This window comes from Pseudonaja textilis, chromosome 4, assembly GCF_049901715.1.
Source record: "Pseudonaja textilis isolate UNSWEBS1 chromosome 4, rPseTex1.2, whole genome shotgun sequence".
Taxonomy (NCBI): domain Eukaryota; kingdom Metazoa; phylum Chordata; class Lepidosauria; order Squamata; family Elapidae; genus Pseudonaja; species Pseudonaja textilis.
The window spans coordinates 741,947-756,587 of NC_141993.1; the positions used below are offsets into that span (position 1 = coordinate 741,947).

General features: G+C 38.1%; 1 protein-coding gene across 1 annotated transcript in view; it reads left to right on the top strand.

Annotated features, from left to right (window-relative positions):
- Nucleotides 1-14,641, top strand: part of CTNNA3 (catenin alpha 3) — a 711,430-nt gene that overhangs the window by 523,560 nt on the left and 173,229 nt on the right. Inside the window, exon 12 of the mRNA XM_026714519.2 lies at nt 4,549-4,749. Coding sequence (XP_026570304.2) covers nt 4,549-4,749 — 201 coding nt within the window. The remainder of the gene's footprint in view (nt 1-4,548; nt 4,750-14,641) is intronic.

The following is a 14,641-nucleotide window of genomic DNA, read 5'->3' on the forward strand; positions in this document are numbered from 1 at the left end:
CTTAATGGTTAATACGCCACTGATTACTGCATCTTTCTCCCTTGATTAGGCCTCAATAAGACACATTTTTTTTTAAATTCAAATCATCCACTTGAAATATTATTTGGAACATTTAATGATCTTAAAAAAACAAGCAAAATTTAGCACTCTCTGTCTTCAGTAATACACTTGGTAGCCTTACCCAGATCCTTAATACAAATATGATAATTGGTGTCACTTCACATTCTGTACTTCTCCAGATAGGAGAAGGATGATATTCCCCACTATTTTGCATGTGAAATTCACCTGGCCGGAATCCCCAGGTAATAATTGAAGGTCAGATATAAGTGTACTAATAATTAAAACGATGCAGCTTGACTCAGCATGTGCCATATTAAGTTTACTTGTACAGATTATATGTTCCTGTGAAGAGTATCAACATATCTCTTGATCATTTTTCATTTCCTTCTGTGTCAACAGAAATGATTGAATAAACAATTATTTGTTTTGGAAAACGTACATTCTGGGGTGGTTTTGAAATTAAAACACATAAATGAATAATTAAAACAATGGGAAGAATAGTATGCAAAGAATACAGCACTTTAAATGCTCAAAAGATTTCAAAACTGTAGATTAAAAATCATAGTGCAATAAAGAATTGAGGACTTAATTCTCAGAAAACATAACAATCCAGAGTTGCTTTTGGTGAAATGGGCAGCTATGTAAATGTGATATATTAATCAATAACACAGTCAGGACACACCAATATACACTCTATCTTATGCGGCAAGCTAGTCCTAACATGGAAAGAAGCAGGCAGATTTTCAAGAGCTTCCTGGAGACTAACAGGATCTGGGCAATTCTAATTTGGAGGGAGATAATGTCACATTCCAAAATAATGTCCCATTATTGAGCAGCTGTATGACAGCACTGATCAAATGGTAGTTATGACTGGTCCTTGAAGTTATGCCCATTGCAGCATCTCTGTGGTCATGTGATCAAAATCTGGGAGATGGGCATCCTGCTCGTAGTTATGACTGCAAGGTGCTCATCAACTCAGTTTTACTCATCTAATCCCCCCCCCCCCACCTCCACAATCACTTACCATTTGGCCTGCTGCATTGTGAAGGACCAGCCATTGTCTTGGCTGGGCAAGCTACTTTTTCCATTCTATCCTGTTAGTCAGCTATTTCCTTACTATGAAGCGCTAGAATTTCAAGTTGTCAACATTCCCTTGGGCAAAACCTATTGTGAAAGGGTGTTTTTTTTTTTACATCATCGGCATCACCTTTATGAGGACATCATGACTCCTACTGGTCTCCTTGATACAAAAAGGATGCTGAAATCCTAGAAACAGTGCAGAGATGAGCACAAAGATAAGACATCTGGAGGATAAACCATCTGATAAACCATAGCCGTCTTTCAGTACTTGAGAGGCTGTCATAGAGAATTGGGAGTCAAATTATTCTCCAAAGCACCTGAGGGCAAGACAAAAAGTAATGGGTGGAAGATCATTAAAGAGAGATTCCACCTAGAAGTAAGAAGAGATTTCCTGACAGTGAGTATAATTAATCAATTGGAATGGCTTGCCTCTGAAAGTTATGGATATTCCTTCACTGGAGATTTTCAAGAAGAGATTTTGGACAGCCATTTGTCTGGAATGGCATAGGGCAGGGGTGGGATTCAAATTTTTTAACAACTGGTTCTGTGGGCATGTCTTAGTTGGTGGTGTGGCTTGGTGGTCATGTGACTGGGTGGACATGGCTTGGTGGTCATGTTATTGGCAGGGTGTGGCCAACTCAATATCACTCACATCAAGGCACACATCTCCTCGCCTGGCCTCTCATAACTGTGGGAATGCTGCAACAGTCGTAAGTGTGAAAAATGGTCATAAGTCACTTTTTTCAGTGCCATTGTAACTTTGAATGGTCACTCCATACAAGCAAAGTACCAGCAAAGGAGGGGAAAAAAACTCCAGAGAAGTTCCTGAGACAGGAAGTCTAGTCCTGCCAATAATGTATTAAGGGTTAATGGAGAGGCAGTCTCTGTAAGCAACACCAGAATGTTTCCTTCCTGCTTTCCTCACAGGATTAGGCCAGTAATTTCTTCTAACAACCGGTTCTCCAAACTGCTTAGAATGTTAACAACCGGTTCTAGCGAACAGGTGTGAACCGGTAGAATCCCACCCCTGGTATAGGGCTGTGGTGGCGAACCTATGGCACACATGCCAAAAGTGGCACACAGAGCCATTACTGCTGGCATGTGAGCCCTCACTCAGAAAAGGTTTCCTGCACAGGTGTGCGCTCTGCCTGTCCGCCAGCTCATTGTCAGGCATCTGCCACACATGCATGTGGGCGCGTGGGAGACATGCGCACATGTGCAGAAGCATGCAGCATGGTCACGCAGGTGGCACGGGTCATGCACACATGTGCAGGGGCATGAGGGGGTGTGCGCATTGCCTTCTGGGTGATGGCACATAAGTGCACAGGTGCATACGTGCAATTATCAGCACGGGAGCCCAAAAAGGTTAGCCACCACTGGTGTAGGGTCTCCTGCTTGAGAAGGGAGTTGGGCTAGACGCTAGAAGACCTTCAAGATCCCATTATGACTCCATTATCTTATATTCTCTGTTCTATCTTGCAAGTCACTGTGGGACAGCTCTTTATCAAATCTGGCTTTGTATGGAATTCTCTAAAAATATAATTAAGGTATTTTAGAACTCCCAGATAAGTACTGCTGTGAGCTCTGCCCTTTTCTGTATTGTTCTATTACTGAACAATTGTTTTATTATCTTATTCAACATGCCTTGCTCATTTTCTTCTATTGAGGTAATATTAAAACCCAGCAGAGGTTATGATACGCATTTCTTAATTAGAGCCAGGCTTATGTGCGTAAAACCAGCTAGGTCCCTTGGTTCTGTGAATTTCTTTGTTAATAAGCACTCACTTTAAGACTTTTTTTTTTGTTAAAAATCAGAAGAAGTCTGGTAGCATCTTTTATGACTGGCCAACTTTATTAGAAAGCGTAAGCTTTTGTGACCTGCATCTCCTTCATCAGAGGCATTAAGTAACTAGTGCAGAGTTTCTCAGCCTTGGCAACATTACTCTCAGAATGCACCTCAACTCTCAGAATGTTGGAGTTGAAGTTGCACATGTCTTAAATTTGCCAAGGTTGAAAGAAACTGAGATAGAGTGATGCAGGATTAGTCATTGTGTAGGAGATGACCAGGCTGAGCCCAAGGGAGGGGTCCAACGCATCATAAATCACAAGTCCACACATGCACAAGAGATCTAACACCAGCTCACCTTGAATGCCTCTCTTATCTCTCCCTCACTTCCCTTGACCACTCGTTGGTCAGATTCTTGTAGAGAGCTTTAACTTGCAATAAACCTTGATACTCATTTGAACTGCCTGAATCTCCTGATTTCCCCAGTGCTTGACACATTGTTTGTCATGAAAGACATTTCAGAACACAGCACTGATCTATGTTTTATTATGTGAAGCTAGAACTGTTGGCTTCATACTGCCCTGCTATGGGAGTGTACTTTCTCCCTTGACATTATACAGTAGTTTAATTTTTAACCTATTATTGTTCTGCTGCAGGGCAATGTTATGAGAAAGGTGCTTAGGAAGTAAATGAAGAGATAAAGACAGAAAATTTAGTGATCTACAGAAACATAGCCTTCTCTGCTGTGGGTTTTACTCACCATCAGCATGAGTTATTGTTGGTTGAATCTGTTCTGCTTGCCACAGATTATGCCTGCCAACACAGAAAATGTCTACCCATTAGAACTGAATTGAAGCTTCAACACAATTTTGCCGATCAGATTGTTTTGTAGACTGAAGTGAACATTTTTATTTGAACACTTTTAATTATATAGAGCAACTGAAAAGTTGTTTGTAATCCTTGTATTACAGAATAATATGTTGGATGAAATTTGACATTTGGTCTGAAGAGGGGCTCTTATATAGAGATGATTGAACACAAATAATGCAGGAAATTAAGGCTACAAAAAGATTATGAGCTGCTAATTAATTATTCTAATTTTAATTTCCTTTGTGGAGGCTTGGTATAGATTTTCTTTCTGACTGTGGCATGTTTTAGCCAATCTTAAAATATATAATACTAACCTGAGGATTTTACTTTTACCTAGGTGCAAAGTCTATTGGGTATTATTGGAATAGTAATTTTCCTTCAAACTAGCTTCCCAGGAGCTGGAAATTAAAAATGATAGATTAGGTTGAAAATATAATAAACCAAATAAATGGTTGAAGCATGTGCTTATACCAGATTAAACTACTGCTATTATAAAAAGTAAATACTGACATATACCTCCAAAATATAGAAAAAGAAGCAAAACTTTGCAAAATGTCCATAAGAGTTCATGAATATTTCTGTATAGATCTTTAAAGAATTCCTTTTTATTAGTACAATACATTGTTTATATACTGACCTATACTCACAATAAGAAATTTTGCTGTAACATCAATCAATTGGTTTCATTCATTTGTCAAAACTAGTCAAGGCATTTGATCTAAGTAACCTTGTGTGATCTCATTTTCTCATAGAAAGTCATATTCTGGAGGATGTAAACAAGTGCATTATTGCCCTAAGAGAGCAGAATCCTGATGAACTGGACCGTGCAGCTGGTGCCATCCGTGGGAGGGCAGCAAGGGTGGCAGACATTGTCTCTGGTGAGATGGACAATTATGAGACAGGAGCCTACACCGAAGGAGTGATGAGAAACGTCTGCTATCTCTCAAATGCCGGTATGCATATATGCATTTTTTCTTAGGTTCTAAATTTCTGTTGTGTTTTCATGAGGAATATAACCAATTCACTAAAACTGATATTGTAATTGACTCATGTATTTTATTACAAAAGTTAAAGGTATCCATTTAAGGATATTTGCATAGATTTCTGTGTGCACTAGCAGACCTATGTTTTCTATGTTTGATATCTGTCTCACATGTTCCTTGCTAAATATAAACATAGATAAAAAATGACATTATCAGGACATTAATACTTTCTCATATAAATACTTTGGCTATGATTGGGCAATATTTGACCAGTGGATTTAGTAAGAATGTTGGATTTCTGCTTCAATCTGTATTTTGGTAGAATGAGTATCAAGGTTACACTATGCATGAAAACTATGTATGAGTGCATGAAAGTTAGGAGTGGGAACTGGGAAGCCACTGGCTAAAAGGTCATTTAATAGGTGGCCATAAGAGATCCACTTGATCGCTTTATTCTCAGGCTGAGATTATATCTATGAAGAAGTAATTTGAACCCTTGAAATAGCTATTTAACATCAAAGAAAACAGAACAAGCCTTTTCATTTATTCATCTGCTTTTTTATCCATCTTTATTATTTGTATAAATAGCTCAAGGTGAAGAACTTATATAATAGTCTTTCTTCCTCCTATTTATCCCACAACAACAACCCTGTGAAATAAGATGGGCTGGGAAAGAGTGATTGGCCCCAAGTTACCTGGCCACTTTTCATGCCTAAAGTGTGACTAGAACTCTTGGTTTCTAGGGCAGCAACTTTACCACTGTACCAAACTTTCCACCAGTCATACATTTTTTTTAAAAAAATATAGCACTGTCCTTTTTTTGTTTTGGTGGGAGATATCCTTTCAGATTCTCAGTGAGATAATTCCCTGCCACCACCTGTGTCCAATCTGCTTAAATAGTGCCGCCAAGGATTAAATTAGAACTATAGCTCTTCATGTCAATTGTGTGGTGTACTATTAAGCTAGCATTCCTCTGTCAAAAATTGTGATTATTACTTGGTTTGCATTAAAATGTAGCTTCTGGAATTTTGAACAAGACATTCCTCTTTCTCACTACAAATGTAATATAAGAGTCAAATGGGCCGTAGAGATATTCATTCAAATAATTTATTTTCCTTTGTGTCCTGAGGGATATACAAACATGTTAATTTCAACGCCTCCCATTTTTCCTTTCTCCATTTTACCTCATTATGGTATCACGTCATTATTTTTAAAAGGTTGGCATAACAACTTGTACAAATTTTCATATGCATTTTTCTAAAATGCATAATTTTAAATCAACTTCTCCCAGGAAGTGTTGTTCCTTGTTGTTTATGTATCCCATTAAAGTATTTATTTTATCCCAATAAAATATGTCCACACCAAAGGACAACAGAAGCATGACTTTTTCCTCTTTCCTTTGGAATAGCAACCCCTCTGGACACTGGAATGGCCCCTTTTCTTCTGACATTCAGAAAGTCTATGAAACTTTAATGTCTTCTAACAGTGCCTTAGGAGTTGAATGATATGGCTTTCGATGGAAAATATTTTAACTGTAGCTGTGTTAATGGTAATATATTTCTGGGTTCTCCCATGAGCTGTTCAGAGCATCCAGAAGTGGGAGGTGCTTCAGTCTCTTCTGGAAAGGCTGGGCTTAAAACTCCAGGATGCTCCTCCTCCTCCACCGGACACCTCCTCAGCGTCCCCCAGTTTTAGCTCAGCCTTCGTGGTAAGAGGTCATGCGCTCCCTGACTGGAACAGTTTCTGATTCAGCTAGTCAAGATTCAGGTTTGCTCTTGGGTTAATTCGGCTTGCAAATTTTTCCCCCTATTAATCTGGCTATTTCAAGGCTTGTGGCTCTATTAGGTTATCACCCCAATCAGTTGAGAGCAGCTCTTTGTGACTGGCGGAGCCTGACACTTCGCAGGCAGTCTGAGATGGCCGCTTCAGGCAATTAGCCTATCTAATTCCCCCAATCGTCTTATCTTTGCGATCTTGCCGGAACGTTTGCAACCGTGGCTCACTTCTCCTTACAGGATCATTTGTCTGAAATTTTGGAGAGTCAGCAGCAGCGGCTCGTTAAACTGCTCAGGCATTTAACATTGGAGATTCTGCCTTCCTGCCTTTTTAAACAGCTGGCTTCAAGTTCGCGCCTAAATATTACAGGCACCATTCCCTGATGGTTTCCCTTCTTGGGGACTGGGGCAAGTACTTTCCCACTCCACTTTCCTTTTTCATAAATTTATGTGGAATCATTTTGCAATGAGCAACTATCAGTACTTTCAGTATCTCCACAAACAAATACCCTTTGGAATAATAGTTGTCTTTAGTCTATCTAGTCATAGTGATTGACTGATTAAGAATATGTTCAAAATATCAACCTTCTTTCTATCCTGTTTCTTCAAAATGTAACGTGTTGTTTTCATTAGTTTGGTTGTCTTTATATTTGATTTGACTTCCATTTTTCAGTGTGCTCCTTGACTTTTCTTACTAGAGTTTGCAGATGCTTTGCATTTTCAGCTATCAGAATAGTCTCATCAATACAGGTTACTGATGTTTCTTCCTTCAGTTTCAAAACAATATTCATCTTCTTCCAGGCTAGCTTTTTCTGTGACCGTTTTTCTATATGTATTTCTTCCAGTGTCCTTACATATACTTTTGGAGTCTTGCATGTTGTCTCTTTGAACATTTGTCTGAAATTCTTTGTTGAGCTTCTTCTTGAGAGCTTTATCTTTCACAGCATTGGCTTCTTTTCTCTTCTTGGCATTTCCACTATTTGTTCTGACACCCAGATTGCTCTCTTCTGTCTCTTAATCCTTGACAATCTGTTTTCACATTCCTCCTTAACAGTACTTATTTTAAATTCATTTCAGAGTTCTTCTGATTTTTGATTAATGAGATTCAGGACTTCAAAGTGATTCCTGATGTTCTCCTTGAAAATGCAGGGAATGTCGTTTAAACTGGTTGTCTTCCTCCGCCTCCTGTAGCTCAGCTTAGAACCATCCTATAAGAAGTTCATGATCTGTTTTACACTCAGCCCCTGGCCATGTCTGTGTTGTTATAACTTAAGCTCCTCTACCTTTTTAGCAATAATGCACTCTGTTTGATTCCTATGTACTCCAACTACTGATGTTAATGTAAACGGGGATCATTTTGGTTGTTGACAGACAGTGATAGCTATGAAGAAAACATTGGAGTGGTAGCAATGGATAAGTGATTCTCCTGCTTCGTTATGGCTTCTTAAGAAATATAATTCAAGTATATAATAATTATATATACACATGTATGCGTATGTATGTATATGTATGTGTGTGTGTGTGTGTGTGTGTGTGTGTGTGTATTTGTTTTCTGAGGTTTTCGCAGGTATTTGTATGTGGATCTTTGGTTATTTGGGTTTGCTCCCATGTAAAATTGGAAGTATCTTGGCAACGTTTCGACAAAATCTCATTCGTCATCTTCAGGCTTGTGTCTTTGGCTTTGTGCTTCTTGGAGTAATGTGAGTGTGCAGCTGCTTCTTCCTTTTAACTGCTAGTGGGGGGTGTGACTTGATTGGGTGGGGGCTTGGCTGTGTTCTGATTGGCTGGGGGGGTGTTCTGTTCAAGTGGGGGCTTGGTTGTGCTCAGGTTAGTCTTAGTTGCCGGGGGATTTGAGCTGGTGAGCTGTGATCCTGTTGTTTGGCTTCGCGTTCGTGGTTGTGCCACATCTTCATGGTGGGCATCAGTTCGCTTCATGTACGGGTCGGAGGGGTTTGAAGTGGGTAGTGATGCAGCTGCGGTAGGGCTTCTGGTCCGTGGTCATGTCTCAACATCTGTGTGGGTGTGAGTCTGCTTGCTATGTGGAGGTGTTGTGGTAGCATCTTGTGTGGCCCTCGTGGGTGTGGGTCTGGTGTCATTCTTCATGTTAGGTACTCGTTTGTTAGTGAGGGCAGGTTTCCAAATAGCTGGTATGTGGGAGGTATCATCTCGTTTATTCATGCTGTGTGGGCATTTTTCTATCTCTATGGCTTCTCTGATTATTCTGTTGTTGAAGTGTTCAGTTTTGGTGATAGTTCTGGTATTTTTAAAGTCAATCTTATGTCCTATGGCTTTAAGGTGTTGGACCAGGGAAGAGGTCGGCTCTTCTTTTTCATGGGCCAGTTTTTTTTTTGGGGGGGGGCAGTGAACATTTAATGAAGGGGTCTAAATATATACATTGGGTCCAAAATATTTCATAGTCAGGTCTATGCTGTTCCCCATGTTTTTTTTTTTTCCAAGAGAGGGACTATGTTTAATTTACTTTGGTCTTGACATCCACGTCACAAGACCTCTAGTAGCAGAGTACATATGCTTTTTTATTCCCTTTAAAAGTAATAAAACCGTTATTCAACAGCTGAAAAAAATCTTCTTCTCCACCACTAAATCAATGTACAACAGCTAAACAAGAAAGGCCTGGATAAAGAGATGGAACCTCAGGTTCATATTTTTCAGAATGATAGAACGAAAGCAAAAGAATAGTTGCTAGAAAAAACTGGGAGAGATTTTTGCCAGCTTGTCCTACTTACGCTCCAAACGTTATTCTTGCTACTTTGAGAAAGGGATGCTAACTAAATCAACTTTACACTTTTCCAATAGAGTTCTTCATGCGCTTTTAATGGTAGCCCATGTTTAATGTAATATGTATTAAGTCTAAGATTAACTGAATGCTGCTTTTTGTAGCAGCCTTGGTTGTGGAGTATCTATTCAGAGTCCATTTCTAGCTAGCAAAAAATGCTACAGTTACTTTATGCCACATCTTTGATTCCACTTTAGGAAAATTTATACTGAAAGGCCCACTCATGTTATAATCAGAAAACAAGTTCCCTGTGTGTATGTAAATCATTCTCTATTTTGACTGTTAGCTATATGGGCTTTGTTTTGTCTGTCAGTGCCAATTATTTCATAGAAAATGACAGATTTTTAAAGAGAAAAACAGCAGCACAGAAAAGCACATTCCATAATTGTTCTTTAACAAGATCTGTGACTTGAAGGGCATTTTAATAGAAGAAACTATATCTAGCTCAAGGTCAGACTGTGAAGTCCTCTGCGTTTGGTTGTTTGCTTGGAGGTATTTCATTATTTGATTAAGTGATACCAGTGCTTGGGTGATATTTTGAAGAAATTAAGCAACAGTGACAACTATAAAACGTGTGTTATATAGGGATAATTTTCTTGTTTATGCAATAAAATGGACTATAAATTATTATAAATATTTCCTGGTAATATCTCAGATTATATGACTCGATCAACATAATAAAATATGTTTGCTAAAACATTCTTGTGTGGATTCATTCAAGATTTTTTTTTTTGATGCATAAACAAAATCCCGGGTACTACAATATAAAAGTGCATTAAATATGAAAATGAATAGATTTTGTAGCAATGTCCTTCCTTTGGCAATCTTCCTTTTCCAGTATCCAGTTCAGTTTTGTTTTCTTTTAGAGCAGAGGCTGGAGGATGATTTATCTCATTTTTGCTCGTATGTTATTACCCCTTTGTTTGTTTGGTGGGTTAAAGCATATCTCTTTTGTATCAATACCCAAAGGAGCTATTGGAGTCTACTGTATTTCTTGGCATAGCCTAATCCTGCTTTAAGCAAATTAAAATTGCATTAGTTCAGATCAAGATTAATTGATCCTACAGATTAACTATCCTATAAGCCATACCATTATATGTTTAATGGGATTCAAGAAATCTTAAATCTTCTGCTTTGTATTCCTGAAATGCAACCACAGCAGCATATTTTGTCATTTTTGTTTAGGTTTTGACCAATTTCCATAATGCCTGGAATATACTGGAACAAATAAATCAAATACAAAAAAGATTGGTATAAATAAACTCTAGTGTTTGAACAATAATTTCTCTAGATTTGATAAATAGAAATTGAATATATAATTTGGGGGGAAGGACCTGGAATTCCCCATGTAACAATTTGTTTCTGGGGACATGAGGGTTGACCTGGGGAATATTTGTTCCTGCAGACAGGGATGCAAACAAACCCTCCTACGATTAGCTAAATCCCAATGCAATACTAGGTATACCAGCGCAAGGTTGCCTGTCATGGACAGGGAGCGAGTTAAAGTAGAGGAAAACAATGTTAAATGAAAACTTTGCTGTGGAGTTTTAATACTCTGGAGTTCCTTCATTGGTTATTCTCAGCCAACTGAGGCTTAAAATCCTCCTTTTTGGGCTGTTACAACTACTGTATAAATTTGCTATGATCTTATATGTGTGTACTTTGTACCTGTATTGTTGAAATTGTACAGGACTGGACTCTAGTTTTGTTTGGTTCCTTATATGCCATTTAAACCTCCTGTATAAACTTTGGTTTATCTTTTAATCCTCCTGTGAAATACTAGCTTTTGTCTTCTCCAAAGCTGCAGTGCAAAAGTTCCACCATGATTGATCAAGAGATAAGCCACAAGGAAGATCAATTTACTGGTTTTCAGTTCAACAATCAAGCCGGGGTGAAAAATAAAATAAGCCAAATTGTATAATAGCAATTATCTGCTCAGCAAGGGTTTCAAGGAGTATAATACAAGAGTATAATAATATCGGAAAAAGAAATAGAAAGAATTATATATATTGAAATTATATAGGAGACTTATTTTGCTTTGTCTTTTTTCCGGTTCTTCCATGATGCTTGCTTGTCTCTCTGAATATTTTCTGAATCAGGAAGTTCTACTTCTTTTCAGTATACCCTCAACTCCACTGCTGAGAAATTGGAGGAGAGCCATCTTCTCCCAGCTCTGAATCAGACACAAATTGGCTCAAAAGTTGCCCAGCTGTGTTATGACTAGAAACATCTGCAGTCTGGGTAGCACTGGAAGTTTCCAGAGTTATAAAGTTCCATCTCTTTTAGACTGTGGTATCTCCAGAGCATCCTCCTACTCTGCAACTGAGTCATTCTTTGAGATCTGTTTCATAAACTTCCAGGATTACTAATCTGATTATTGACTTTCTTGTTCAACAACTTAGTTTTCTCCTTGTTGTTAGGAGGTTAAGGACTCTGTGTTGTTTGATCTGAGCTTGTAGCCTGAGTCATTGAATATCCATGCACCATTTCCTAGGAAATTAACACCCAATTTTTCAGATTAATATGATTCAGTTTTACATAACAGCACTAGATTACAAAACCATAATAGGTTTTATATTTATTTAGAGCACATTGCAGTCTTCTGATAAGAAATGTTATATTGTTGTATATTTATTCATGGTCAATGATCACATAATATACATTATGTCACCTGAAGGCCATGTAAACCAAACCTGAAAACAATATGATTAAAATTGTTTTTGTAGCATTTGAATTGCTCTAAAACAATGAAATGGTGATTGAACAAATGCCGCTGTCCTCAATATCACGGATGATTTATCTGCTAAAGGATAACAAGAAAGCCTTCTTCTGAATACTCATGAAAATTAGTTTAAGAGCCTAATTCAGTCCTTTAATCTGAGCCTTAGAGAAATATATGGGCCACTGATTCAACTTGCCAATATGGGCGGCTGTATTTCTTGAAGAAGACCATTCTAACAATGATGAAGGCAGCATACTGAACCTAGCCATAGGGAAAGTTTCTATTTACACATGTGCTTGTAAAATAGGTTGCTGAGGAGAGTCTGCCAAATAAGTCTGACCTATACAATTTTAGGCTAGAACTTAGTGGTTTCTGTAGAACCAGAGCTACCACTCATAACTTCATTTCTGATAAGACTTTTTCAATCCCACAGGATTTCTGATAAGTCACTTAGAAGAGATGGGCATTGTAGAAATTTAATGAAGAACCACGTTGCTTAATCATCTTTAGATGTGTAAATACTCCAGTTAAGTAGGAACAAACTTCATAGTTACTCTACATATTTGCAGGATAAATACCCACTACACATGGAGTATATTTGCAGAATTATTTGCTAGAGTTATTCCTTTTAATGAGAAACCACCCTTTAATAGTCCTTCAATTGCAAATATCCACAATCTTTGATCTGAGAGTCATGAGACTATTGTAATAATATATCTGTAATCTCTCCCTCCTTCCCTTCCTCCCTCCCTCCCTGCCCCGTAGTTTAGAAAACTACGGGGCAGGGTTGAGTTTAGAAAATATTTTCAGTATTTTTAATTTATGGATTTGAAATTCATACCATATCATCTGTTGCACGTTTACTCGAGAATCAGTGTACATAGACCTGCATGTTAATCTCATGGTGTCTTTTCTGTTTGAACAATATTTTGCAAAAAGCCTTATCAGTTTTAGTTTTTGTATTGAGAATGTATTTAGAGAAATAAAGAAGTGATAGTACCATAGCAATAAAATTCAATTACTTGCCATGATCAAAGATAAAATTTTATTAAACATATAGTAATTTCCTTAAATTCAAAACTTTCAAGGGTGTCATTTATGCCAACTGTGTGGTCAAATAAACTTTTAGAAATCTACCATATATACTTCTCAGCCATACAACTATAAAGTATTAATTGCATGATATAGTAACACATCAGCTTCTAAATGTTATTACCAACCTCATTTACTGACCTAGATTTTAATGATACATTGTGTAAGAAGTTCATGATCCACAAAGGCACATAGAACTATTGTACTGTTTTGCATACCCCAAAAAATCTAGGCAAGCCACAAGAAGGTTTAGTCTCCTGCTTAAACAGTATGTCAACCTAAGATGTGGTATTGATTCATTTTGGACTATCTGCATTAATAAAATGTCATGTTTCTTCAAAAGATCATCAAAATTATGTTGTGGGCTGTGATGACATATCTAGACTTCTTCAAATATACTGCAATTTGGGCAAATTTGCTTATGTTCCATGTCTTTCTCTAGTCTGGATTTTCTAATCCTGGAGCACAGGGGAAGTAGATAAGGATTGGAAAAGGGCTGATGTGGTTCCCATCTTCAAGAAAGATGGGGGGAACGGACCCAGGAAACTACAGACCAATCAGTCTAACATCAATATCTGGGAAGATCCCGGAAAACAGATCTGAGAACAACTAGAAGCAAATAAAGTTATAACTAGTAGCCAGCATGGATTTGTTAAAAACAGATCATGCCAAACCAATCTTATTTCATTCTTTGATGAAGTCACTAAGTTAGCAGACCAGTGAAATGCTGTGGACATAGTATACTTAGATTTCAGAAAGGCATTTGACAAAGTGGACCACAACCTATTTCTTGGCAAGCTAGAAAAATGTGGGATAGACAGCACCACCAGATCATTGGAATATGACCCAGCAATGTGAAGCAGAAGCTAATACAATCTTGGGTTCTACAAACAGAGGCACAGAATCAAAATCACACAAATTATTAGTGCCATTTTACAAAACCAGACCTCCAATATCACACCCAATTTTGGTTACCATACTACAGAAAAGATGTTGAGACTTTGGAAAAAGTTCAGAGAAGAGCAGCTAAGATGATCAAAGGCTTGGAGACTAAATCATATGAAGAGAGGCTGCAGGTTTTGGGTCTGGCTAGTGTAGAGAAAAGAAGAATTAAGGGTGACATGATAGCAGTATTGCAGTATTTGAAGGATTGCCGCAAAGAAGAGCGCGGTCACATTATTCTCCAAAGCACCAGAGGGCAGGACAAGAAACAATGGTTGGAAACTAATCAAAGAGAGAAGCAACCTGGAATTAAGAAATAACTTCCTAATAGTGAGGACAATTAACCAATGGAACAGCTTGCCACCAGAAATTGTGGGGGCTCCTTCACTGGAGGTTTTGAAGAAGAGACTGGACAGTCACTTGTCTGAGGTGGTATAAGTTGTCCTCCTTGAGCAGGGAGTTGGACTAGAAGATCTCCAAGGTCCCTTCCAGCTCTATTCTACTCTAATCATCATTACTAATAAATGCCGTTTGCTA